The sequence below is a fragment of the Chaetura pelagica genome, unplaced genomic scaffold (assembly GCF_000747805.2).
Source record: "Chaetura pelagica isolate M959 unplaced genomic scaffold, ChaPel_1.0 scaffold69, whole genome shotgun sequence".
Taxonomy (NCBI): domain Eukaryota; kingdom Metazoa; phylum Chordata; class Aves; order Apodiformes; family Apodidae; genus Chaetura; species Chaetura pelagica.
In genome coordinates, this window is record NW_009970724.1 from 12,816,205 (window position 1) to 12,843,602 (window position 27,398).

A 27,398-nucleotide genomic window follows, 5' to 3' on the forward strand; every position below is an offset into this window, starting at 1 on the left:
GCCTGCTTTCCTAAACTAGCACCCGTGCTTCAGAACCATAATATACAACAGAAGTAGCAACAAACCAGTCTGGGCAGGAAACTTTTTTTTTTCTTTTCTTTTTTTTTTAAAAAAAAGCACCCTAAGATTTATATGTTATCTCTGACTTGTATTACCTCTCTCAGCAAAAAGGGACCCTAGTGCTAGGACTCCAGAGATTTATATGCCAGTGCTCTTGAACAGCTCTTAGGATCAATGCAGTATTACATGGCTGAATTAACAGATCTCTGGAGAGCATCTTCTGTCTCTCATGGTGCAATCTGATGAGCAATATTACTGCGAATATGCAAAAGAGATGCCAAGAGTTTACCAAAGACATACATGTCTTTAAAAGCTCCACCAAGTTATAGCAAGACTCAGGAAATGTATGCTGACAAAATTCAAATAAAAAGGCTCACTTAATGTGCAAACTGACAAAGTGTTCATATGGAGCATGTTAGTAATACATTTTCATTATCAATTATTTACTAAAATCTATTTACAATGTCAGAAGCAATTCTGTAAAAGTCTTCTGCAACAGTATCTCTAATAAAGGGACCTAAACATAATTAAGGTGTTCTGCATTTCTATTGGCTTTCCAAAATACAATGGGGCCAAGAACTGTACTCAGTAAGACTACTCCAACAACTCAAATAACTGTTCTGTGTAGGTAAAGGGATGGGGTGGGTGGAGTAGAAACATATTCTCAGCATTGGTTTCATCCCACTGTTAAATATCTATTTAATTCAATTACTCTAGTGATTTGAATGGTACTTAGCCTTGAATGAAAATTAATTTTAAAGTATCTTTATATTTAAAGATCAAGTAGATACTTCTATCAGACATCAACAGCAAATACAGCCACCAGTATATTCAAAAGGTTCTCCAAGCTAAATTACTTAACCTTCTAGGAGTCTACATGAGACAGCTATGTTTAAAGACCTGAACCTGTAACAACTATGCTGCAAGTATACATTACACTTCACTGCAACATACACCACTAAATAGGAAGAACTCAAACAGTCCCCACTTGGAAGTATTCTCATCTTCTTCTGCATATTTAATTTATTTCCTTGATGTTTCTCCCTCTGTGTGTAACAATTTTCAGTTACAGGGTGCTCTTCTTTTTTATTTAATTACTTGATTCAACAACGAAGAAAAACTTAGGAGTATCATGAAGCAATTTTTTTTCTAGAGGGAACCAAGTGACAATACGTGTTCCAAAACATGTCAAAGTGAGTGAGTAAGAAAGGTGTGGTCTGCTTCAGCTAGCTACAACATTCAAACTTTTAAAGCCAAGGCAGCTGCAATGCTAGTGGTGCAACCAGCATTCCTAGTTTTTTGAAAAGTGCTTTGCTCTGCCAGGCTGTAATGTGGTGTATAGAGTTGCCATCCTGTTTAATGCTTGACTCCAAGTATTCTCAGGTGTCCATATTTAGAAATATTTAATAATCCACAGCTTAGTTTTATTCCAAATATTATCTGCACAACAAATTTCCAATAATTAAACTATACAAGAAACATAAAAGACAGAAATGTAATTACTGTAAAAAACGACACTAAAAATATCACAGTTACACTAAAAACTATTTATACAGACACATAATGGGTCTCTAGAGGACATGTTCTCCCACTTGAGTACACAATTTATAAGCAAGCATTTAATTTTCTTAAGGGCTGCTGCTGCTGCCATGTTTCCACAAAAATATCTACTATAAACTAAAGGGAAGAATAAAATCACTTTGAAATTCTACATAAAACTGAAATCTGTTTATAACTTTCAGAATAGCAACTCATATTCAATATGGCTAAGCACTGACCACCACTACAGTTAAAACAGCTGAGAATACCCACAACTTTGCAGATCAGAGCCTAAACTTTATAAGCAACTATCTGCTTTTCATCACTTAGTTATTTCTTTTAAAACTGCAGAGTACAGTAGGGTGGGTCATGTTAACCAAAAGTCCAGAGGCATTTTGTTGTTCAGATACAGCTAAAGCACTGCTTAAACAAAATAAATAAATGTAGATAAGAGTTCCATCAGCTGACCTTCTTTTTGAAATCACAGAGAAATCACTGTAGACCTTCGCAACTGTAGCAATAAAATTCTCAATACTGCATGCATTAAAACAGTGTTCATAATGCAACTTCATAAAGTGAATTACAGCTTTCTTGCTCTTTTGATTTAATGTTTAACTACTAAAAACTCATGACAAACCTGGGTCCACGTGTCTGGAGTTTCTTCTAATTCCATTTGTTCTTTTCTGCATAGCAAAAACACAAACCAAGGATATGAATAAACATTTTCCTGTATGCATATTGCACTCTTTTCGTTCCCACAATCTACTAGGCAAAGTTGGTTTTCTTATTTCCTCCAACCACCACCACAACTATCCTTACCTTGTAGAAAGATCATACTTTGAAAAACATTCTTAGTAGATAATTTTTTTCATATCTCCCTTTTTTCTGACACTAGACCTAAAAGATTCTTAGCCCACAGACTTATTCAAAGGTCAAAATCTTTTTATATCCAGAAAAAAATCATTTTTCATAATTTATAATTAGGATAGTGGAAAAAGTTGCCATTTAGCCCCTTAAGATATCCACAAACACAAACGTATTGAAGCTGCCTGCATTGCTTTAATAAGGTAGAAATGTCCACTATTCCTACTCTGTACTTAAGGTAGCTAGAATTCCCTATGCAAGTCTTTATTTCCTGATTCTCTAGGCAAGCACTTAAATGTACTTAATAACTCACCCCCCACTTGCTTTTGAATTTAGATTAATCAGAGCTGTGAGAAATCAAAAATTCTCTGACAAGACCTAGACTTTTTTTTCATGTATTTTATACTCCAAAACACTTAATAGGGATCCCTGAAAATTTCAGTGTGAAATAATACTTATCTGGGAACTGGAAGATAGGCTTTTGCAAACTTGCTTTAACTGGTAGCTTGCATGAAGGCTCATGCATTTATTTATTGTTTAATCAAACCAAGCAGAGAAAAGCATGTTGCATAACAAAGGGAACAATTAGGTTGCTCCCATTTACTTGCAGTTGATATAAGCTGATGCAGGACACACACTGAGGCAAGCCAGAAAGCAGCACCCTGAGGCACAACCAAATTACTAAACCCTCTAGCAACCTGGCGAAACTAAAAGCTTGGTTTAAAAAGAGCCTTCAGACTCCTGAGTCTTTGGACACACTTTCTCTGTTCCCTTTAAGTCTAATTAAAGAAAGGATGCAAGTTTTCTTTTGTCTGCAGTGGAAAGAAGAAACACTGAAAACTGCTGCTACAAAAAAAAGGTAATATTACTGAATAAGAACAAAAATGTCCATTATACCCTAAGAATTTTCTTAAATGGAGAAAGTATTGCTGATAAGGATTGATGCAGAGTGGCAAGTAACCGAAGATTTGAACAAGAGAAGGAAAGGTACAGGAGTGGTAAAAGCAAAATACAACAGATCCTAAAACAAAAGAAAAATACAATAATTCTGTGAGCACATAAGTCATATACATCAAAGAACCAGATGGGAAACAATTATTGGGAAATAATTCTTGAGCTGCATGAAAATATTCTCAAAACATTTAAATATGTTGCAGTACCAGTGCATTTTATTACATTACTGGTATGAAATCTAAATCCATGTGTTTCAAAATGACACATCCTCGCCTATCCTCAAGTTTCCTTCTGCACAGAGAGAAATAAAGGAGGCACTTGAACAAAAGTCTTTGTAAAAACGAAAGCAATCTGACAATTTGGATTAACTTGACAGTCAACAGCAAATCAATAGCCCCAGTAAGAAAGCCATTTTTTCCTCACAAAAAAATAGTTACTAATCAAGCTATAGGGTGAGAAGCCAAGGAGTGGAAGGGATTAGATACCATCAATATATGTATTTTCTTCATCCAGCCCCAATATATTTAATACAGTTAGGTTTACCTCGTTGGCAAGGCCCGACAGGCGCGTTATTGCTCCCCAGCGCGGCCTGCCAGCCGTGGGACCCGGAGCGTGTCAGGCCAACAGACTGTGCTGCAGTTTCCATATTCCATGCCCTTACTTAGAAGGTATTTCTAGGCAGACGTGAAAAGCCAGGCAGCACATGGCAGGAGGCACAGCTGAGAGAGCAGTGAGTAGAGAGGGCTTGCAGCAGCACCCTGGGTACAGGTCTGTGGCAGCACTGTGCGCTCCTCACCCCGAGCTCCTCCTGCCACCTCACCTGTCACAGCCAGGGCCCCAGACACCAGTGCCTGCTGCTGCAGCCGGCGCCCACCTGAGCCCCGCAGCAAGGAGCTCGCCAGAGGGTGCTGGGGACCCCCTTGTCTGGCCCCCACCACTGTCTGGGGTCACAGCAACACCAAAAGAGCTCAACCATCAGAGAGCACAGATGTGCTCAGCCCTGCACACAACTCCCCCGGCACCAGTCACATCAGCAGAAACAGTCCTTCCAATTCCAGTACCCATTTTAGTGACAGCAAACATAGACATGCTTGGGGAGAGAAGTAACATACACATTCCCGTGTTGTTCATAACCAACATGTCATTTGAGCATTTAAATTACCTTAGAATTCTGATCTAGAATAATGGCTATGAACTATTATACCTCATGTTTCAAGTGCTGCCTTGCTTTTGCCTGAGCTGGCAGACAAAGCCCAACCGCCATGCCCTCCTGTACTTCCTGGAAAGGCATGAGGAACTGGAGAGAAAACAACCCAGGGTAGCTTGCAGCCGTCTTGGAGTGGTGGCAAGGTATGCCAGCATGTTATCCCAACAGGGCTCACTTGCATTAAAAATTATAATTTAAAAAAGAGTACTGCTAAGCCAACTGCCAAATTTTTTCTTAGGAACACTAAAGATCTAGATATCAGTTGTGAAGCGATACTGTTTTTACTTTCACTTAAAAAACACACCTCCTCCCTTTCCAGTGCTCTCAGCATTAAGCCGTATCAACTGAAAATTGACTCACACTTGGAAAAGAATACGTTTATATTTAATTATTAATCTTGTTTCTTAGACAGCTTGTACTTTTCACTTTTCTAAAGAAATCTGCTGTTAAATACAGAAGAAAAACTTACCTGCTCAAACAACACATGCACAAAGTAAATAAGGAGCTCCTATGTCACTGACAAAACAAACACCACATGAAAAGAAAAACAAATCCTTACCTCATGTTTCAGGTTCCCGTGTTCTGAAACATAAGTAAAAATTGGCATTATTGTCAACTGTAAATTGTACGCTTCTTATAAATCAATCTCAGGCTGTGCTGTGTTGCATTACTGAAAACCCTTCTGCCTCCTGTCGCTACCTGATCCCTGCAGCCTCCCCAGCACCCCGGGGCTGCGCCAGCTCCTGTTGCGCAAACCCAGCTGTGCTCTCCTCCCACCCATCGGCCCTGCCAGGCAGAGCCAGCTGGCTGGGAAAGGCTGTTTGCTGCCCCAAACACTGCACCTCCCAGCAGTGGCATGGCAATCTGGTCTGCTGACTTCTTAAGCGTTTAGAACATTTTAAAAATACTTCATAAATATTGACCTGTTGGAAATTTAAAAGCTAGAGTTCTTCATCGCAAGTCAAGTTTACAGCTTTTCTTATCTGTGTTTTCATAGCATGCCAACATGTATCAAGATAAGATACATACCTCTAGCTGTAAAATGTTCTGTATTTCAGCATTGTATTAGTATTAGAGAGACTCTGAAGTCATCAGTGTTTTATTTGACTTTTGCTAAGTCTTTTCTCGTACTATGTAATAATGAGGGGGGAAAAAAAAGCCTTCTGGGAGATCAGAAGGACTGCATAACAGTAACACCTTTACACACACATACCACTACACATCACAAAAGACACAAAAAGGATTGAATTTTTACATTTTTCTTTGAATGTCTAATTTGATAAGAGGTATTTGGGTGTATTCTAGGTTTTGGTTCGGTTCCTTATCAAAGAACACACAGCTGTATTTACCTGTGAGTGCTCTCTAGGACTGCACATGCTATTGAGGCAAAGCACAAAACTGCACATGCCCAGTCTGTACTTTATTGCATTTGAAAACTTTTACTGTAATATCTTATAAACAGTAAACCATAGTCACAGTAAATCAGCTAAAAGATTTAAATGCAAGTAGATTTTGTTCTGATTAAAACAAAAAATAATAATAAAAATTAAATAGTAAAGTGTGGGAAAAAAAATCTTTGGCTTTCTAACATTTTATGCAAAGATGATAAGACGTGCTGAGACGGGGCACACGCGCTGAGCACTCTGTTCAGGCTGGGGAGGCACAGCCTGTTTACCACCAGCACAGCTCTCTTCTCACGTACACCTTCAGTCAGTATTTCCTCTTTATACAGTGCACCAAAGACGTATCATCTTCTCATCCGCAGAAACCACTTTTATTATTATAACCTTTGCAAAAGCATTAATCTGCATTTGTATAGTGAGCAAAAGAAGAAAAATAAGCCCGCCCCAAAGGAGGAGATGCACGTAGACTACTGAGGTTTTCTAAGGAGCCTGAGGGAATTACTTACCTAAGTACTGCAGAAATTAAATATGATTCTGGTATTTACTTTTCCACTTCTATATGTCTTTCAGAATTCTTTCCAAAATCTGAGTAAAATCACCTCTTCTGAATGTTTTATCTCAGCATTATAATTGACTTTAAATTAAGGGAAGTGACTTATGTAAGTACTTGCATGGGAGGGCAAAATATCAAACCCAGACCTAGGGGTTGTTTTTCTATTTTGTTTTGTTTTAATGGCCTCTGTTTAGTTTTGCAGATCTCTTATTTTTTTAAAAGTAAATAAATAAATAAAAATTAAAATGTCATTCTGTCCTCCAGAGGGAATGAATGAATCTGATTTTTAATGGTTGCTGCTGAATATTATTTTTACCTCTAGGTAATATTGCAAAACCAACTAGATAAATGAGTTCCATTTGGTGACTGAAGCATGTCAACACATTTCGTAAGAAATAATTAAGAAACTCATTGACTTACTTTCAATAATTGGATTCAAGATCTCACTACACAAGAAAGTAATAAGTATTCCTAATAATTCACATAAAATAAATTTCATTAAAAGGGTGGTTGGGGGGACTGGAGTAAAAATTAAGTCCAAAGCTTCAACAGCACTGACAGACCAAAATGCCATTTGTGACTTCAATATTAACATTTCAGGAACAGAAATCTAGTATCTGTATTTCCACATACAAACCTTTTCAAAAAATAAGATATTGTCTTATATTCACTACAGTTGAAATAGTCCTGTGTTACACAATATTTAGTATGAATTAATTGCTTTCTCGTGAGGTTTTTTTCAAATGTTACACAAGTACAAGAGAAAAAAACCTGTGATTTCTATTTATTTCTATTTTTAGAGATAAATTAATGTATGAGGATATCCACCAGCAGATACTTTACACATGACAATTTTAATTCAAGTTTCTGCTCATCTTCAATATGCCAAAGAAATTATTGAGTTCTGAATTCTAACAGCAGGCTACTTTTACTGCCATAGCTCAGAACAATTTTTTGGTATTTTTGTTTATTCACTGAGGCCACTATACCATTGGGTCACATTTTGATAATTATATTTTACTACAAAAGCAACAGGAGTAGCAGCTGACCTCAATAAGTGAGGGAACACAGATCAGAAAATGAGAAGCTGCTCCTCTGGGATGCAAGAGACCAGCTGGATTTACAAGCTAACTAAATGGAAAGTAAAAAGAATAAGTAGTAAACGACTTGCCTTCCTATTTTTAAAGAAATTTCAAAACATTTTAAATGTGTGAACTATAAATTAAGCCACTTCAAAGAAGGTGTGGGACTACCTGGCTCCTTTCTAGTCAGTTAGTCGTCATTGCATAATCAGAAGCAAATTGTGACCTAGAAGCACCATAGTGTCAAACCTCCTAATTGACATTAACATTTTCTTCCTAGTTCATCACACTGTTCAAGAAACTTCTTTTCCACCTAAGGAAATGCACTACTTTCTCAAATGCAATTCTCTGAAGGAGAAAGGAATAATGTATAAGTTAACTAAAAATTACTATAAAAATGCCTGTTTAATGTTTTTCTAATCCATTTATGCCTTCATGAGAGATCCTTCCATTCCCTGGGAACAACATTATAAAGAAGAATGTTTTGTGGGCATGGCACTGCATTTAAAATATTTTTTTTAATTTCAGATTCTAGAACCATTATTGGATGTTAATCTACTTGAAATATTCAATAGTCTGATGAATCATCAACTATTTGCCTGAGAATAGTTAATTTAACATAATTGGACAGACTTGAAAAAATTCCAGTTTGGAAATAGAAATAGATTGCTAACTCTTGTGGGTTTAGACTAGGAAACAGACTGGAGTTCTGCAGTGTGTTCCGAGCAATGTGATACAGTTTTATCAACCCTAAGGACCTCTGCAGAAATTGCAAGGGCCACAGGACCTGCACAGTGGAAGTGGGAATAATAAGACAGATTCTCCCTTTGTCCAATAAAGTTGTGTCTTAGTCATGCTCTCTTACCAAAGGAGCCACTCTTACCATTACCAAAAATAAACACTTCCAACTAGCGGAAGAACATCACCAGGCAAGCAAAATTGTCCTGTGCTTTGAAATAAGGCACAGGAGTGCAGCTGAGAAGCCAAAAGAGGAGGGAAGAGAAGGGGAGACATCCACATCCATCACTAGAGAAAAGATCACCACTGTGCATCCATTTGGTAATCTTTGTGTTTAAGGATTTTATAAGGCCTTGTGTTAAGACTACACAACAAGGAGTATACTATAGCAAAAAAAGAGGGTGTATGAAGGATTGCAAGTCACAGAAAAATGAAGGGATAGGGCATATAAGTAATATTATGAAAAATGCAGAGAGCTACTTGAACATGTGCAGGGCAGCATTTCAGAGGAGAAAAAGTTAAATCAATAATGGCAGAAATGAGCACAGAAGATTTCTTCCGGCACTGTCAATTTACAGTAACAAGGGCAGAAACAGTAACAAAAAAACCCAAAGGCTAAATGCAGAGTTTTTGTTCTCTTTATTAATTCAGCTGATTAACTCTGCACCTTTTATCACTGCAACCTCTGCAGTCTGTTGAACTGGCCTTCTTTGAAGGAAAATATCTGAAGAGCTGGAATATATTTGTGCATATGGCATAGCATGACAACACAGCAGTTCATCATCACACTTTATCAATGTTTCTCTCATACATCTATTATCTAAATATGACACCTATTAAATTTGTCATTCTAAAGGTTTCACCTATCTTTGAATGTCTGTCTTTTGAATTTTCACACACTAATTTGGAATGATATACGAAGATTTAATCTACTCAGAGAGGTTCTAAGGATAATTTCAGAAAGGCTAGGAAAAACACCTGCTCAGAGGTCTGAAAGGAAAACAAAATCTTAAACTATTCAAAAACAGGAAATGCTGAGAAAAACTCAAATGACTTTAAGAAACCTAATAGTATCTTTTCCTTGCAGTGTTTTGAATTCTGATCACTCCTTTTTCAACAGACCTCTAGAAACAGTAGAGGTTTACAGAATGGGAATGAAAATTATTTCAGGCATAGAAGTAGCCCGAATTATTAAGACATAATTTTTTTTAAAAGACTATTATTTTCACAGAGTATACTGAAAAGAGGTCAAGTTATAAAATAATTTCAGTCACTCAAAACTTCCGCTGACTCTTCTCACAAAAACTCAGTCACATGTTAAATTAAAAAGATACAAAGGCCAAACAACCAGGATAAGATATGCAAACTGAAACAAACAAACAAAACAAAACAAAAAAACCAAATGAAAACAGCAAAAGCCAAACAAAAACTTTACAGAACTCACTGTTCCAAAACTTGTGACAGGCAGTTAGATATTTTTGTCAACAAAAATAGGGAACTAGGCAAAAGAATTAAAAAGATGTAAAACATGTAAAAACTTCTAGAACAGCAAAAAGTTTAAAAGTAAATTTAACATGATTAAGAAAGTAGAATCACTCCTGGACATTGTCTACAACACAGAGGATTTGCACTTTCCTGTGAAGCATCTGGAATGAATCACTGGCAGAAAGACAGAACTCCAGATTAAATATAACACTTTATATATATTTATAAAAATATATATGTGTGTGTGTGTATAATGGGATATATAGATATACAGAGATTCATATAGATATATTCCAAGTCTGTGGCCATAACTAATGGCACATGACTGGGGAATAATAGTGTCCAGTTTCCTAAAAGGATGGTTGTGTTTCATATCCATTATACCCAGAGAAAAAGGCTGTAATAGTCCCCTAGAAGCAATAGAAATACACTGTGATACAATAAATGTTCCAGGCATTTTGCTATTATTGAAGCATTACAGCTGTGCTCTGGCTCTTTCTTATCTAATAGCACTCTCAGGCCACCTCTGCTAAATTCCCACAGAAGTAGCAAATGACACAACTAGAAAAAAATAAGTTTATCAAATTAAAAGGAAAGCCAAGGGAAAGCATAACCCCAGAAAATCATTCATACTCGAGTTGCACAAATCATTATTTAAAGGAGTCTGAATTGTCCCATCCCTTTCTGGGCTACGTATGGAAGTAGGAAGTGGTAAAGCTCCACCTTACACCTTTCCTTATTGTGCACATGACTAATAGGCAGCACTGCTCAATTAAAACTTATTTCTTTTAAAAAGCAAATAAAAAGAGAAAAATGGAAGACAGCAGAGAAAACCCTCAAGATTTCCCTTCCTACTCATTGGTCAAAGTCCCTCATTAGGTGGGGAGAGGACACATGTTCAAAGTGAGCAAAACCATTTGTCCTTTCCATACTCCTTCATTTGTAGAGCAAGGGGGAGCATGTGGAGTTTGTTTTTGCAGATACCATCTAGTCTCAGAGTAGGCTGTTAGGAAGCTGCAGTCTAGCACCTGTCATCCTATCTTATGAACAGGTGGAAGATACAGAACTCATCTAGCTTGTACTATAGCCACAGAAATCAGGGAGCCTTTGCATATAAGAAAAATAGACTGCAAAGAGAAGTTTTGAAGAGAGGACAGAGAGAACTCCTGAATGCAAGCTAAACATGTAACATGTAACAACTCAGTTGCTTCCAGTCTCATTAAAGACTCAATACATCACCATTTTACAAAAATCAGGGCAATGTTTCAAACTAAAATCCAAAATAACGTTCTGCTCCTTTGAAGTTGCAAAATGATAATTTATTTCGCTTACAAAGACATACTATTGTGATTTTTTTTTTCTTTTTTTTGTTCCCTCTAGCAAGTGCACAGCATTACTTAAGTATATATGCAGGAAAACTGCAAAACCAGACCTTGTGTTATCTGGGCATTTATAGTCATCCTTAGAGTCATTCTTACTGATACACATTGCACCATATGTGTCCACAGATCTTTACAGAGGTACAGAAAGACAAGCTTCTGCCACCTGGGGTGTCAGCTATCCAATTAAAATTAAAACTACAGAAGTGATTAAAACAGAAGGAGAAAATGAAAGAAAAAAGGACAAGTAGGAATGGTTTATACCACAGGAGACAGCTCTCTTGTGAAGAGCAGTGTGCATTTCTTTTTCCACTGTATTACTTTAAACGTAACTGCTTTAAAATATTACAATTTTAGTATCATTTTAAGTATTTATTTTCTGTAAAATATAGGTTCTATGAAAATCTTGTGTTCCAAAAGGATTTCAATGAAAAATACTGTGACTGCTTGTATGGTTTGCAGATCCACAAAAAATTATTTTTTACAAGCCCAAACTTAGAGGAGAATATGGAAGTTCTCCAAAACAGGAAAGCAACTGCGGAAAAAAAAAAAAAAATCACTGACTGCAGCAGAAGTCAGTACTGACATCCTGAGGGTTTCATGGAAGAATGAAACAGCCAAATAGCACAGTGAGCCAAAAGCCAAGTAGAAGTCAGGAAGTAACATGAAGGGGGACAAAAACAGAAACAAGCTTACACAATTTTGAAAGGAACAAATAGCTAGAACCACACTCTTGAAGCAGAAGCTTAGTAAAGAGAAGTGGATGAAGTAATGATGAGAGATTATCTCAACAGCATTTTGCAAGGATTATAGATAGCAATGTCAAAAAGAAAATAACCAAATGGAGGAGGCTGCAGCATGAGAATTGTCATAAACAAAAGAAACTGGGAAAAAAAAAAAAAATCACTGACTGCAGCAGAAGTCAGTACTGACATCCTGAGGGTTTCATGGAAGAATGAAACAGCCAAATAGCACAGTGAGCCAAAAGCCAAGTAGAAGTCAGGAAGTAACATGAAGGGGGACAAAAACAGAAACAAGCTTACACAATTTTGAAAGGAACAAATAGCTAGAACCACACTCTTGAAGCAGCAGCTTAGTAAAGAGAAGTGGATGAAGTAATGATGAGAGATTATCTCAACAGCATTTTGCAAGGATTATAGATAGCAATGTCAAAAAGAAAATAACCAAATGGAGGAGGCTGCAGCATGAGAATTGTCATAAACTATTATGATGTAATTTTGGAAAGGAATGTGCAGGTTTTAGAGAAGTGAGAGGAACAATTAATTAGAAACTTTCCCAACATATACAACTACACTGTCCAGAAATCCTCTTGTTCCAATGGCTCTTCTCTTCCAAATACATTGAAACAACAGGAATCCAAAAGTATTCATAGAGAGGGAAATTAAGAGAGGGGACAAGGGTTGTGGTGTCAGTCATTCCCCCTACACACCTATCAGCCCCAAATAATCTCCAGAAAGAAGAAATAATAGTTAAGAACCTGAACAGAGAGAAGAGTCAGAAATGGCACTCTGGTTATTTGACCAGATGGCTGGAGTGCAACAAACTCACTGCCACCAACTGAAAAGGTACAGTGAAGGGAAAGGGGGCAAATGATGAGAGCTAAAATTCTGTATTAGCAGTGGGAGATCCAGAATTTGTCAGAGAGAATTAGAGATACAATACTAAACAGAAAGGAAAGAGGTCAAATTTGGAGTCATCTGAGGCAGATCAAATGGTATCTGAAGTCAAAAGATTCCTTATGGTCCCAAAGAGCAGAAGAATAGAAGTGCAAAGCAACAATGGCCAGGGAAGGAACTCACAGAATACAACAATGGACTAAAAGAGGAGGAAAAAAAATGATCCTTAGATGTAGGAAAAAGAGAGCCATCAATCACCTTTTTGAGAATACTGTGAGTGAAGAGAAACCATGAAAACCAAAGACATGAAAGAAGCAGCTGAGCTAACACAAACAAACAGCTTTAGGAGCCAAGAGGAAAGTATGAAAATTGGCATCATTATAAAGACAGAACCACAAGGGTGATAGAAGTTACTCCATACAGTAGGTGTTACATATGAGCAGTCTATGATGAAAATGAGAGCAATTCTTTGTTGTATATGACATTCATGGAGAAATTTGGTTTGATCTATAACAGTTCTCTCCTGCTTTCAAATGTTTCAATTTAGTAGCAATAAAAATCCCTATGAATTCTAAATGCAATTCTAATTGTGCTTCTAAATGGTAGCTTCACAAGTATGTTACAATAAATACAAATTAGAGGTAAATTCAACCTTAATTATATCTAGCAAGTTTTATGTCCTAATTAAAAATGGTATTCTAACAATAAAAATTACTTACCACCTGAATTAGCTCTGCCACAATTGTCTAATCTTCCTAAACATTCTTTGTGTGCTCCAGCTCCACATTTAGAACATAAATAGCCTTGATAAAACGTTCCCCTGTAAAATAAAATTAATAGTGATACATTAGAGTAAATAAATTCTAACATAAAGGTAATAAGAGATATGGCAGAAGGTATTAAAAGACATCTGCTGTTCTGCATAATGACAGTCCTCTAAGGTTGAAGAAAAAGTGACAAATGACAAGCAGCTCATCTGCTTTTTGTCACTACTAGTCGTTTAAAAATCACAACCAGATAGTTCTTCTGGACTACTTGTAGAATAACAATCTCCATTTCATTTTAGCCCAAAGCAACTTTGGCACAGTTCGCTTGAAATTGCACCATTATGTAAGTATCCCACTATATGTACACTTTGTTTCATCTCAATGAGCATATGCTTGGGCACTATGAAGTGTAAGATCTATTTCAAGATAGTTGTAAACGTGAATATATTCTTGACTTTAAATGTGTTCAGATAGATAGGTAGGTATATATATACCTGGGTACACTTCAGCTAATATTCAGGACTGCTAAATAAGGAGTCTCTTCCCATATTGTAAATGTTCTCCAGTTCCCCCCAATAAACTCTAATCTGAATTTCAATCTGAGGAAACTGATTTTTTATTTTGCATGGCTTTTCTCTTAGGTATGGGGTTTTTTTACATGTACCTGTGAGCGATTAAATGAGATCTACTGGTGTGTCTGCTTACTCTTCATAGGAGACTTTTCTGTCTCCGAGATGTTTCCGACCAGTTTCGAGCGGTTATGCATCCTATTCTAACATGATACCTTCAGCTTGAAAGGAAAATCAGGTGTCTCATATGGAACACAGGATTGAATGAGTTAAACCTTAATGAAATGTACAGCAACTGCTATTTACGACAGCAACTTCTAGACTGTTAGCACTGAAATATATTTAGTTAGATTCAGCAGCTCAGTATTTTGAAGTATCAGCATACACGAACTCAAATACAAGTAGGAAGTATAAAAATATTTTAATGCATTCTTCCATTTTTTGTTTTTTTCACTATTCACAGGACTCTAACACACTCTCTAGATGAAAGTATAGGACATAACATTATCCTTCACTACAGATGCTTCTAAGACTAGGATTTTATCCCCACTTAAAGATTAGGCACTAACATTCAGATTTATTTTTTTTTTTCAAGTATTTACGTAATAGCTTATGTTTGAAGCTTAAAATGACAATCGACTTTATAAAGCGATTTAGGCACTTCATAAGGCTCAATCCAGTAGGATTTATACCACAAGGTAACGCTAGGGGATACCCAAGCTACCTTGGAGCAAATTGGCATGCCTATGCAGCACCATGCAGCACCTTGCAGGCTGCCTCCTGACAGCAGAACAGCCGTTTCTCAGCAACAGCAGTTCCTGCAGTAACAGACACAATGACTCAACTACACTGCTTCAATTTCAGAAATCAGCCCTGACATCTCTAAGTTCAGGATTTCTGCACCAATCTTCAGTCACATAGACCTTAGTGCACTGAGAAAATATAAAATTATCTACACCTCTGAAAATCCAGGTCAATCTAACTGTTCAGAAAAAAAAGTCTGGAAAGGAAAAAATACTTGACAGGGAAGAACAGACTTGAGGTTCCTTTATTCCATGCTCATGCTTAACAAAAGCACTACCCATATTTCAAATGCCCTTTCTATAATGCTGTGGCTACGTTTTTCAGAACATCAACAATAAACAACATGAGCACCTGAACCGGTCAAAGTTTACAAAGCTTTTGCATCTTCACCTTACACTATGAAATTTAGGTTCAACACATACCTCTATACCATTGGACATTCTGTATTTAAAAAGAAAAAAACCCCATCAGGATAGCTCAAATAATGAATGAAAAACTATATATGTGCACACTAGGTATTTTTCAGAGGAAAGAGGCAGAAGATATTAATTTCCCAGCTTAAGTTAGCCTTTCAAACATGAAAGCATTAGTTGTCTGCTAGTGTTTCTTATCTGGCTTTGCAACAGCTGTCTTGAATTTGTCTACATACTTGGGTTCAGAAATGTCTCTTAATGACTCAGTTATTTTTTGTCTCACAAAGCAATCTTCCCATATCAAACATTTATGAGCATCAGCATCATCTGAATTTCTGAAAAAATATTTCATTTCTTGTGACTGGTGGTCACAAGCAACAGAATCCCTGGAAATTGGGCTTGCAGGCAACACCAGATTTTGAAGGAGTGTTGATCTGCTTGAGGGTAGGAAGGCTCTGCAGAGGGAACTGGACAGGTTGGATCAATGGGCCAAGGCCAATTGTATGAGGCCAAGTGCTGGGTCCTGCACTTTGGCCACAACAACCCCATGCAATGCTACAGGCTGGGGGAAGAGTGGCTGGAAAGCTGCCCAGCAGAAAAGGACCTGGGGGTTCTGGTGGACAGCCAACTTAATATGAACAAGTAGTGTGCCCAGGTGGCCAAGAAGGCCAATAGGATCCTGGCCTGTTTCAGGAATAGCATGGCCAGCAGGAGTAAAGTGATTGTGTCCTTGTTCACAGCACTGGTGAGGCTGCACATCAAGTACTGTGTTCAGTTCTGGGCCATTCACTATAAGAGGGACACTGAGGTGCTGGAGCATGTCCAGAGAAGGGCAACCAAGCTGATGAAGGGTCTAGAGAATAAGTCATATGAGGAGAGGCTGGGGGAACTGGAATTGATTACGTTGGAAAGAGGAGGCTGAGGGAAGACCTCATGGCCCTCTACAACTACCTGAGAGGAGGTTGTAGGGAGGTGGGTGTTGGCCTCTTCTCTGAAGCGAATAATGACAGGGATGAGAGGGAATGGTCTGAAGTTGTGCCAGGGGAGGTTTAGACTGGATATTAAGAAGAATTTATTTACTAAAAGAGTAGTCAAGCACTGGAATGGGCTTGCCCAGGGAGGTGGTGGAGTTACCATCCCTGGAGTTATTAAAAAAATGTGCAGATGTGGCATTTCAGGACATGCTCTAGTGGGCATAGTGAATGTTGTTTGGTCGAGTTTGTGGGGGATTTTTGGGGTTTGTTTTTTTTTCCCCTGTGGTGGATAGTTGGAATCTGTGATTTTAGAGGGGTTTTTTTCTAACCGTAATGATTCTGTGATTATGTGAACCAGCTCAGTCACAACTAAATCATTTAGTCTTACATAAGAACTCCTGTATTAAATAAAGTAGTTCTCATAAGAGTCATGATAAAGCAGCCTTATGATAAATGAGGAGAATCTTTAGGTTTTGAGCTTTTAATAGCACTCCTGATATTTGGAAATCTGCACACAATGAGAAGCATTATGTATAATTTCATGCCTTCTCTGTCTTGGACGGGTAACCAGCCATCTATGTATTTTCCACATATTCCTTTAACTCAGATATTTCACCAATGAAAAGAAAAATAAATCTTACCTCAGAAGCATCTGACAGACTTTGCAAGATGTCACACGACTGAAGGTATGCATTTTGAACTCATGAAAGCTTGTATCTGCATAATCTGGCCGTATGTTTGACCTAAAAAAAAATTGAAAATCTGCTTTAAACCAATGAAATCTAGAACATAATGGAGGAAATTCACAGCAAGAAATCTGAATCCACAAACAACTAGTTTTATTTACACTTTAATGTTTATCACTGAGGTGAACTAGAAATATGGACCTTCCCACACGTCTTGAAACAAAATCTGAATTATGATATTGTGCAGATCTAGCCCTTAAAATACACCCTGTAACTACCATATTTGTCACAATAGCTAGACAACTGTAAGGTCCCTGCCAACCCTAGCCATTCTATGATTCTATGTTTTTATGATTATCTGGGTTTTATTACTGTTCAAGTAACTACAATAATTATATGGACCTAAAGAACACTCACTTTTTCATTCTCAGATACTTTGTTATGTGAATATACAAAGAAGAGCAGCTCACACTAAGAACTAACACACTTGAAACCATGAGCAGCAAATTTGGAACAGTTAGGTCACAATTACACAGCAATACTCTGGATAACACAAATTCACTGGGGTTTGACTAGTTGTTAAATGAGTTGTCCAATGCTTACAGGTGTTGCTACACACACTTAACAAAGCAGAAGATTATTATACTGCTAAGATACAAACACACTATTGACAGACTGACTTAAGAAGACAAATCTTATGTACAAAGCACTGGTCTATTACTGCACGTGTGTTTTGTTTATCCTCCCCTACTGATCCCTCTTAAAAGCAAGAGTATTAATTTAAAATGTCCCACTCATCACTCATTTAAATTTTACATAATCCATTCAATTTCTTCTGTAATTTTCCTCATTTCCAAGACCAGGCAGATAACTGTTTGTTGGGTTTTTTTATTCAATAACATCCCCAGACTTAACACTGTCAAAACCACTAAAACTGAAATGCTAGGTGCTTAATTTAATACTAGACAGTATCAGACAAGAAAAAAATATATAGTAAGGATTCATGTATTTTCAAATATTATTTATACTGGAATGTTTAGTTTTCCATAAATTCCTGGTGTTTTTCTAGCAAAAACATAGGAATGCATGATGCATAGGACTTAAAATAGGAAAAAACCCCTGAAGGTAAAAATGTAAGAATATAACATTCAAAGGAAAGACTAGAAGCTTTTCCAACACAGAGAATTACAAATTCATGCATTAAAGTTGCAAATATTTAATAAATAGGTTTCATTTTTATGTATTATAAATAACTTCTAGAGTAAAACATAGAGCAGCCACAAATTGCAATGAAACCTAAATATAGGTAACCATGCAAACATTGATCTCTCCAGGACTGAATGAAAATGCTTATGAAAAAAACATTCAAATAATCTTTTTAAGTACCTAGTGTCAGAAAGATCAGTCTTCTAACTTGCCTGCTGAAAGTAAAACTGTACTCAAAAAGCAAACAGGATTTTGCTTCTACGTGTGAGAATAGCCTAACACTCAATGCTGTTTTAACTAGCTCACTAGTGTCTCTCTATCTGCTGACTAAAACAGGAATGGATACTACCTACTGACAGCAGGAAGGTACAGGTATTGAGATAAAATTAAACTCAAAAACGAACTTTTTAATCCAAAAGATCAGTGTATTATTTTTGGGCTGTTAACTCTGCAGAGCAAGGCCTGTATTTCACAACATGTTTGCAAGGTGCTGCTGAAACCTCTTTGGCTACACAGTTAAATATGGACAATCCTGAGAACTCCCTAGAACAATTTACAGTATTTACATTCCCAACAAAAGTTGCTTTTTGTTGACCATTTGTTTCAGACTAGAATAGCTTGCAAAACCATCAGCCTAATATGCAGAAACTCATCATATTTCAAAACATATCAAATTAATCCTCACAACTGGACCATTTTTCAAGAACAAACCAAAGAAAAAAATCCTTTCGTTTAGAGCAATCTTCAAAAATAAAAAGCAGAGTGGATGAAAATAAAAAACTACAACCTCACACAGGTAGTTGTTTAACACAAGCATATGACTATATTCCTCCTGTATGTAAAAATTCTCTTCTATTCTTCTCTCAGACTTCCACAAAGACTGAAATACATGAACCACTGAAAATGGTGGTTTAGTTTTTTTCATCCTTCTTTATATTGAAAGTAGTATTTTAGTTTCTTTATATTTTATGAAGCCATTCAGATTCATTTTACAGTTCTTAGTAGAAAAAAGCTATTCTTGAGAGGAGGAAAAAAAAAGCATAGTCCTAAAATGTCAAAGAATGAAGCTATTGCCTCACAGAGAGCTGTAACAAGGCCCTTCTTTCAAGGCAAGGTGTTTTTTTGTACCTATGGCCTAACTGATCAGATAATAATATCCTAAACAATACAGAAGATTTATCCAGATGAACAGAATTACAACTTCAGCTGTCTATGCTAAAATTTGGTTACAATTGTCCTACTTGCATCTGTAGAGGAATACAAAACTGAAAACATACAATACAAACCTTGGAATATAATGCAAACTTCAGTTTATCTTGTTCACTATTAAATACAGGAGGACCTCTTTTGGTTCCAAACAGTATTTAGTTCTTCAGGATCATAGAAATGTATCATAAAGACTGAATCCCTGTGTTTCTTTAAACTTCACCAGCTTTTACTTTAGTGATTTTAAGATTCTAATGATTAGTTCAATAAATTATGTAAAAATTTGGGTTTTTTCAGTACCTGCAAACCTTTCATGCTCCCTATCAATTCACTTCCATCTAACTTCATGTTAGCTACTGCCAAGCTAGCACAAAGATCTTCCAAAATAGCTTTTTTTAAAAGACTTGAGCCTGAGTAGGTCTTCCAGGGACCTACAGCAACCAGTCATAAATCCAAAAGGTATTTTTTATTAAGTTAGCTGCTAGCCCTTCCTTCTACCACTCAAAAAATTTTCGTTTTCCTTATTTTCCCCCTGCACAGCCACATTACCCAGAAGAAAAAGCCTAATAATCCCTAACAACACAGGTTATAATTATAATAGAAAATGTTCTTTGTAAAGAAATAGCCTATTAAAAATATTAATATTTAGATATATTGTTATCTGTTGATTCTTGTTAGACAAGACAGAATTTCATCACTGCTCAAAAAAAACATTCACACTTAGGCAAAAGTGAAGTTTACAGTAATCAATATTTTGATAAGTAGAAAAGAACAGTGCAAAATGAAAAATAAAATGCTTACTCTGAGGACATGAGCACTATAAAGTGAATCACAAGATTGAAAGATAATGACAGAAAAAAAAAACCACCATAATGTGTATTATCTACTATAAAAATAAAGGCAGAATAAGAAAAGCTTTTGAAAATACATATATTGTAATTCTAACGGTGGACAGGAAAACTTACAGTCTGACCTCATCTTCCATGCTTCATTATGACAAATTCAGTAGTCCAATTGCACATCACATCAGACAAGTCTGAGATAATGTACAGTGATGCACTGTAGCAATATATATCAAGTAGCAAGTCTTCATTGTAAAGTCTGAAACTTAATGAGTCTAGAGGTTTGATATTTTAGTTTTCAATATATTGCTTTTCAACAAAACTAAAATAATGCAAAAATAATCCAGCACAGGAAAGTTTCCAGGTAAAGATTAAGCACAACTCATCTGTGACTGTCCAAGCCCAAATACTGTGAGGACCACAGGAAAACTTTTTTATGGCTAGCATTAAGAAAATCTGATTTGGAACTTAAACTATGTTCCCTCTCCATCACAGTGGAACAGTCACTAGTCAAACTGTCTCACAGGTTCTTCAGTCCTTCTTCCACAACAACTTCAACTATTGGATGCCCCAGGCTCATGGCAAATGAAATGTTTCATCTATTTCTGCTGTCAAAAAATCTTGACAAGTGGCCAGAGCAGAAAGTCACACATGTACCAGGAATATTTAGTATGAGGTAAATAATAACAGAGAATATATTCTTCATTTTATGGTAAAACTCTGTCTCTTATTTTCACAAGCAATGTGGGGAGTCAAAAGTAGTTTCCCCTTCCTCTCTTCTACTTTCTCCCCAGGCTGTTTTAACTCCTACACTCTAGCAGAGACAAAAATGTCAGTATACAGAAGCAGAGTGAATCTGTAACTAGGAAAATTTTTCCTTTGCCTTAGTTCAGCAGCAGACTTTTTGTAACAGACAGTCATGAGTGCCTTCTCCTGCACAGTGCTGGGTCCCCATAAGCAGATTTACTCCAGTCACTACAGCAACATCTTAGAGTTGTCCCTGAGCCTTTTCAGTAAAGCTTTGTCTTTACATTATTTGCAGAACAATAGCCCCACTGGGACCAATTCACTGCTACACCACCAACCCAGAGACCTGCAGATGCTTGTCTTGCTTTCCTTCATCATTTGGACATAAAATTCTTGTCTCTCCAACAGCCATGAGAGCCACCATTCAAGGAGCAGAACTACCATCTCCTTCAATCAATTCTGCATCTCTGAACAGATCTTTTGTCTGTCAAGTCTGCAGAGTTCAGTGCAGAAGAGAGTTATCCAGATATTTTATTTCCCTCGACATCATCAGACTCCAGAGCACTCCATTTTTGCTGACCTTCTGTGTATGAAATGTTCCCCTTTTAAAATATTTCTCCACATTTGTAGTGCCACTTCTTTCTACTGACTCTTACTCCTCAAAGGAGTAAATTAATCATAGGCCAACTCTCTCTTCAGCCACCCACGTAACACAGTGTCTTTATAAATGGTGTCAGAAAATATCAAGTTATTAACAATCCCACACAAGCTTTTACAGCCAGATTGTTCTAGGAACAATCTTCATGTAGATTAATGGCATAGATGACCACAGAGTAATCCTATAGATAGCCAAAAATTATCTTGTCAGACTCATTTAGGCACCTATTCCTATGGAATAAGGAATAAATTCTCTCTACTGTCCTAAAATATTTGTGCATACGAATAAAATGAAACAGTTCAATCTACAGCTTCCCATAGTGGTCTAGGCAACAGTTCAAAAACTCAAATTCTTAATCCTCAGTACACAAACACATCAAAATCAAAATAATAATGCTGAAGTCAAAATAAAGCAATGAACCCTGACAATCTTGACATACGCAACAGTGTAAGTCCTGTACCTCATTTTACAAAACTGAACTTCAATAATCTTGGGTCAAGTGTTTCCAAGATGTGTAATGCAATACCAAATGTACATCATCAATACCAAGCAGCTCAGATGCCATTTATTACTGTCAATTCCTTACTTAGTCAAAAACATATTATTATGAGAAAATATTACGATCAGAATGTGTTTGAATAGCAAAAGCATTCAACAAGCATTGGCTACCATGTAGTAATATTTTAATTTTTTATCAGCATTCTTACATTCATGTTTCTTTCCAACAAGAAAAACTGTGCAAAGTACTTTTCACAACAGGTTGAACTGAAGAAACAAACTCTAATTTCTTCAGCGGGCTAGGCACAAATACAATCTTCTTACTGTCGCTTTAACTTCTTCTACACAGTCAACACTTTCAAAATAAAATGCACCAGGAAAGCTACTAAACTTTCAGCCCCAAAACTCTACGTTTTCTCTGTACTAGATACGCAACTACTACAAATAATGAGTCCCAAGAGAATAAATAAAAGACTAAGAGATGGCCTACAACAGCTCTTTTATCTTATTTTCCCATGTGGAGCATAAGTGCATTATTATCATAGAATCACAGAATAATTTTGTTTGGGTTGGAAGGGACCTTAAAGATCTTCTTAGTTTCAACCTTCCTGCATTGGCATGGACACCGTCCACTAGACCAGGTTGTTCAAAGCACCACCCAGCCTGGCCACAAACACTTCCAGGGATGGGGCATCCACAGCTTCCCTGGGCACCACCCTCACACTAAAGAATTTATTCCAAAAATCCCAGAATCTTTCTTTCTAGAAAGGCCATATCTCTAAAGATATAAACAATGAAAAAAAATCTTATTTCACAAATTTTAACATACTTAGGACATCTTCCCTTGGATGTTTTGCCCTTCAGACGTTTCAGTATTAGCCTTGCAGACTTTAAGACTATTTTTCAGGTTTGTTTTCCATGGACATAATACTGAAAGCCTACTAGCTGCCAGCAAATCTAAAAATATAATAAAGGAAATAAATATTCCATTGATGAGCTTAAATTCTTATAGCAACTTTAAATTTTAAATAGGAAAGTAATGAAATGCAAATAACACTGCTTCAACCAAAAGAGAGCACACAGAAGAGGTGGTATTATAAAAATGTAAAGAGTAGAAGCAGCTCGAATCTGTAGACTCCTGGTTAGGAGTGTCAATCTCATAGCACAACACCAACAACAAGAAGGTATCCAGCAGCAGAGAGCACTGCAATTCTACCATATTGTGGCTTTGTATTCTGCAAGGAGTGAAAGGAAGGAGGCTTTGGAACATAGCACAAAGAAAATTTCTCCACTTTTATTCTAAATCTATGTACCTTTAATGCTACCAGTTAGAAACTGTAGTTTAAAAAGCCTTCCTGCAAGGTCCACTGCTGTCCTCTGCTAGTGACCAGTTCTTTTGTTTTTCTTGCTTTATTTTGAAGGCCATTTCTTTTAATTGCCTCTTTGGCAGCCTTTGAATACTAGCTTGACTTCAGCAAGTAAGACCTGTACAGACTCCCTCCCTCTCTGCCTGGGTCAAGTCTACTGAGGTGGTGTTGCTTATACTCATCACAAACAATTCAATTAATGTTTAAAAATTGCTTCTCTGGAGTACTTAACTTCTTCTTCCCAGACCTGGAGTATTTTTAAACTTCTTTTTTTTTTTCTTAAACTGGAAGGAAAAATGTATTACAGGGAGCAAAAAAGAACACCAAAATAAACCTGGAAAGTATTTTATATTCCTCAGATCTGTGCACAGTTTTCCACCACAAAAAACACATACATGCTTAACTGCAGGAATCACAGCACATATAGGAAAATAAAGACAAAATACATCACACAAGGAGAAAACGCAGAAGAAACTCCTTGCAAACAGATCAAGGAAGCTCCTTTCTAAAGTATATTAGTTGCAAAACAAGACTGAGTATCAACAAGAGCAGGTGCTGACCTAGACACTGTTAAGTAGGTCACTTCTCTTCAATCCAAAGTAAGCAAAGGCATTGTAAACCCTGACTGAATTGAGCCATTCTTCTCAGGGAACTGATAATAAACCTCACAGGTACCCTTTAAGCCCAGAAATGCTGCTCCAGATTGTGATAAGTCAGTGGGACCATCAACTTGGATAGAAGAGGAATCTTCTCTTCCCCCAGCAGCCATCACACAAGTATGTTTTTCTGAGTGACCTGAAACATCGACAAGGGCCCAGATATAGATGTTCTTGCGTTGGGAACAGTCTGTCCAACAGAATCACAGGTTTCGCATAACAATACAGTAAGACAGCTGCCCTTTCATTGGCACTGACAGTGTTCCCCTAAAAGGGAAAAAACATGCTAGGAAGTTCTAATACATCTTTGATACATCTTTTTGGTTTTGACTCATTTTTTTAAAAATGCTATTTAAGATGAGTTTCTGAAGATCTTTTTCCCATAGCAGGTTCTTCAAGAAAAGCAATCATGTCACAAGAAATTACACAGGATTCAAGTGCATATAGACGTTTACAAAATAGCCTATAACTTAAGCAATGGATTATATTTGAAACTAAGTAGCCATTTCACTTGATTAAAACATGGCTTTAGAGAATAGTTAATGTGTGTATGCCCACCTGTGAGCCCAGAGGCATAGCAAAAGCAAATGCTTGAAGTATCAGATAAGGAGTCTGCAGTAAACTGCAACTGTTTTAAGTATTTAAAGAACAAATACTGCAAGGAGCTCAGATTAAACCCAGTATCTTAAACCCTCCTCAACTGTCAACCCCAAGTTAGACCTTTGCATTTTAGAGCTGTTACTATTCTGCAATCCATGTCATGCTTATAATAATTGAAAAAGCTCCATACAGAACTGTTCAGAATTATGGACACCCTGAGCACAAACTGCTGAAGAACATTTTAAAATGTATGTGACATGAAATCTGATGCTGTATTCATGCAGAACAGCCTATAAAGAAAATGGCACAGGTTAAACCTGATGACAAAAAATATTCATTCCAGTTTTATTTATTGTACTAATATACGATATCACTGCAAAAAATGCATAAATAAACCTCGATCTCCTGTAAGTATTTTTAAGTTATTAATTGCAAAGAAAAAATATTTATTAAGATAACTTGAGTTAGAATTCTGTTCTGTGCTGAAGCGACCTTTCAAAATGTTAAGCCCCTTAGAAGCTGGTCATGACAACTGATTCTAAGCATCTCAGAAAATTTGGGAAAATTTAACTGGACTATTAAATATAAGTAACATCTGTCACATAGTCAAATGTTTTAATTAATAACATGGACAGCAGCAGTGAGGAAACAGAAAGCCATATACATGACTTTCAAACAAGTCAAAAAACTTTCAGCCAAGCCTCATATGAAGAATTTAATGCAAAGTTGGTCCCAACAGATGTTCAACCTCAGTCCCTGCTCTGATACACTGGAGACTTCCCTTAGAAAACTGTTCCCTGCAAACAGCAGAACCACCCTTATATTTGCACTATCCTTTCTTTCCACATGGAACATTTCAGCTCTGTGCAGCTATCACCATTGCAGCTGATCAGCTCATACAACATGTTTTCTTTTAATAGAAATATATTTACATAATAAAATAACAGGTTAAGAGTGTAGAGACAAAAATACAAATAATGCTTTTTTAATCTTTACAAGTATTTTATTATTTACTGTAAAAATGTGAAGAGAGAAAATGCCATTCTTGAGGGGCACTCTGACCAGAGGTATGCAATATCATTTAGCAAAGGATCATTTTCAACTCCTTCTCTACCTTCTCTTCTCAGGAGCAATTCTGATTACTTACAGCTAATTCATTTTCTCTGTTCCAGATAGGCAGTTACATTTCAGAATCATCTTTGAAGATCCTATTTACTGAATTAATCAATCAATCAATTCTCCATATGCTAATACTCAAATATTCTGGTTTGTCACATCAAAGAGTCTCATCAAGAAGACATGTTATATAATTGAATTAACCATATCACAAGTAAATTGTGCTTTTGATCAAGAACACACAACTTCTAAGACTTTGCTAGCAAATTTGCTTATTTGATCATATGATGAGTGGCTTTTTTGAGATCAAGGATATTATCTTGTTAACTTTTTGGAAATGTACTACATTGTTTCAAACAAGATAATGGCTTTCCTTTTTCCTTATCAGCCTACTTCCCTGAAAAGCACAGGAGATGAACTGCTTTGAGCTAATCTATTCCTATATAATGTTTTTAAACACCACCTGGTAGGAACAAAGCTTTGTCACACACTACTATTTGTAAATCAAAAGCATCAATACTTCGTATATTTTAACATTCACCAGGTGAGTCTTATTTGTGAAAGTTCTAAGACTTACAAACCCAAATTTACAAAGTCACTTGATAAATTTTAAATAATTTATCATATATTTGCACTTAAATGAAGAGAAATGTCTATGTGTTGGAGTAAAAAATGGAAGACATATCCAACCTTAAACTTGTAAAATACTGGACAAAGCCCTAAATCAGCTAAGAAAAAAAGCTAGCACTGGTTTGCAAAGAGAAACTAGGACCTCTGTTCTTATAGCCAAGGTATCAGGACAAACATGTAACACAGCATTTGTCATCTAAAGACTGAAAAAAAAAAAAAAAAAGGTAAGACCTTGAGCAAAAAGCAATATTTAGCTGGTGGTACCTGATTTTTATTATGTAGTGTCACTACAAATTTATTTTACTGAATTTTAAGAAATCCCAATTTTCATTGTAATATACCTCACATGTTGTAGGGTAACTTGAAAAAAACATAAGGACCGTGAAGTCGTTTTTTTTGTCAAGCAGAAGACATAATATCAAAGTACATTTATTATCTCCAAGTGTTTACAGACTCTTATCATAAATTCTGGCTTGCTTTCACCTTCTATGCAGCCCTCACACTGTGCTCTTAATCATATATAGAATCTTCACACAGTTCTTGCTGTGTCTGGAATAATCTAAAGACATCACGTAACTATAAATATGTTGTAAATGCATGCTTATAACCCTGAAAAATATTTGATCAAAAACAACTGGAGTCACAGCAAAGTACAGGCAACCATTCTTCTTTGGTAGACATGAACTTGGCATTCATTTTTGCAGTATTGATATATTTATACTGATAGAGAAGCCCAGGCAGACATGTTTGTTTATTGC

The 27,398-nt window shown here is 36.5% G+C and overlaps 1 protein-coding gene across 1 annotated transcript in view; it reads right to left on the reverse strand.

The window, feature by feature from the left end:
* VAV3 (vav 3 guanine nucleotide exchange factor) overlaps positions 1-27,398 on the reverse strand; it is a 194,038-nt gene that overhangs the window by 42,343 nt on the left and 124,297 nt on the right. Inside the window, exons 21-24 of the mRNA XM_010006784.1 lie at positions 17,070-17,171; positions 13,621-13,721; positions 5,184-5,206; positions 2,237-2,282 (exon numbers count right to left, since the gene is read on the reverse strand). Coding sequence (XP_010005086.1) covers positions 2,237-2,282; positions 5,184-5,206; positions 13,621-13,721; positions 17,070-17,171 — 272 coding nt within the window. The remainder of the gene's footprint in view (positions 1-2,236; positions 2,283-5,183; positions 5,207-13,620; positions 13,722-17,069; positions 17,172-27,398) is intronic.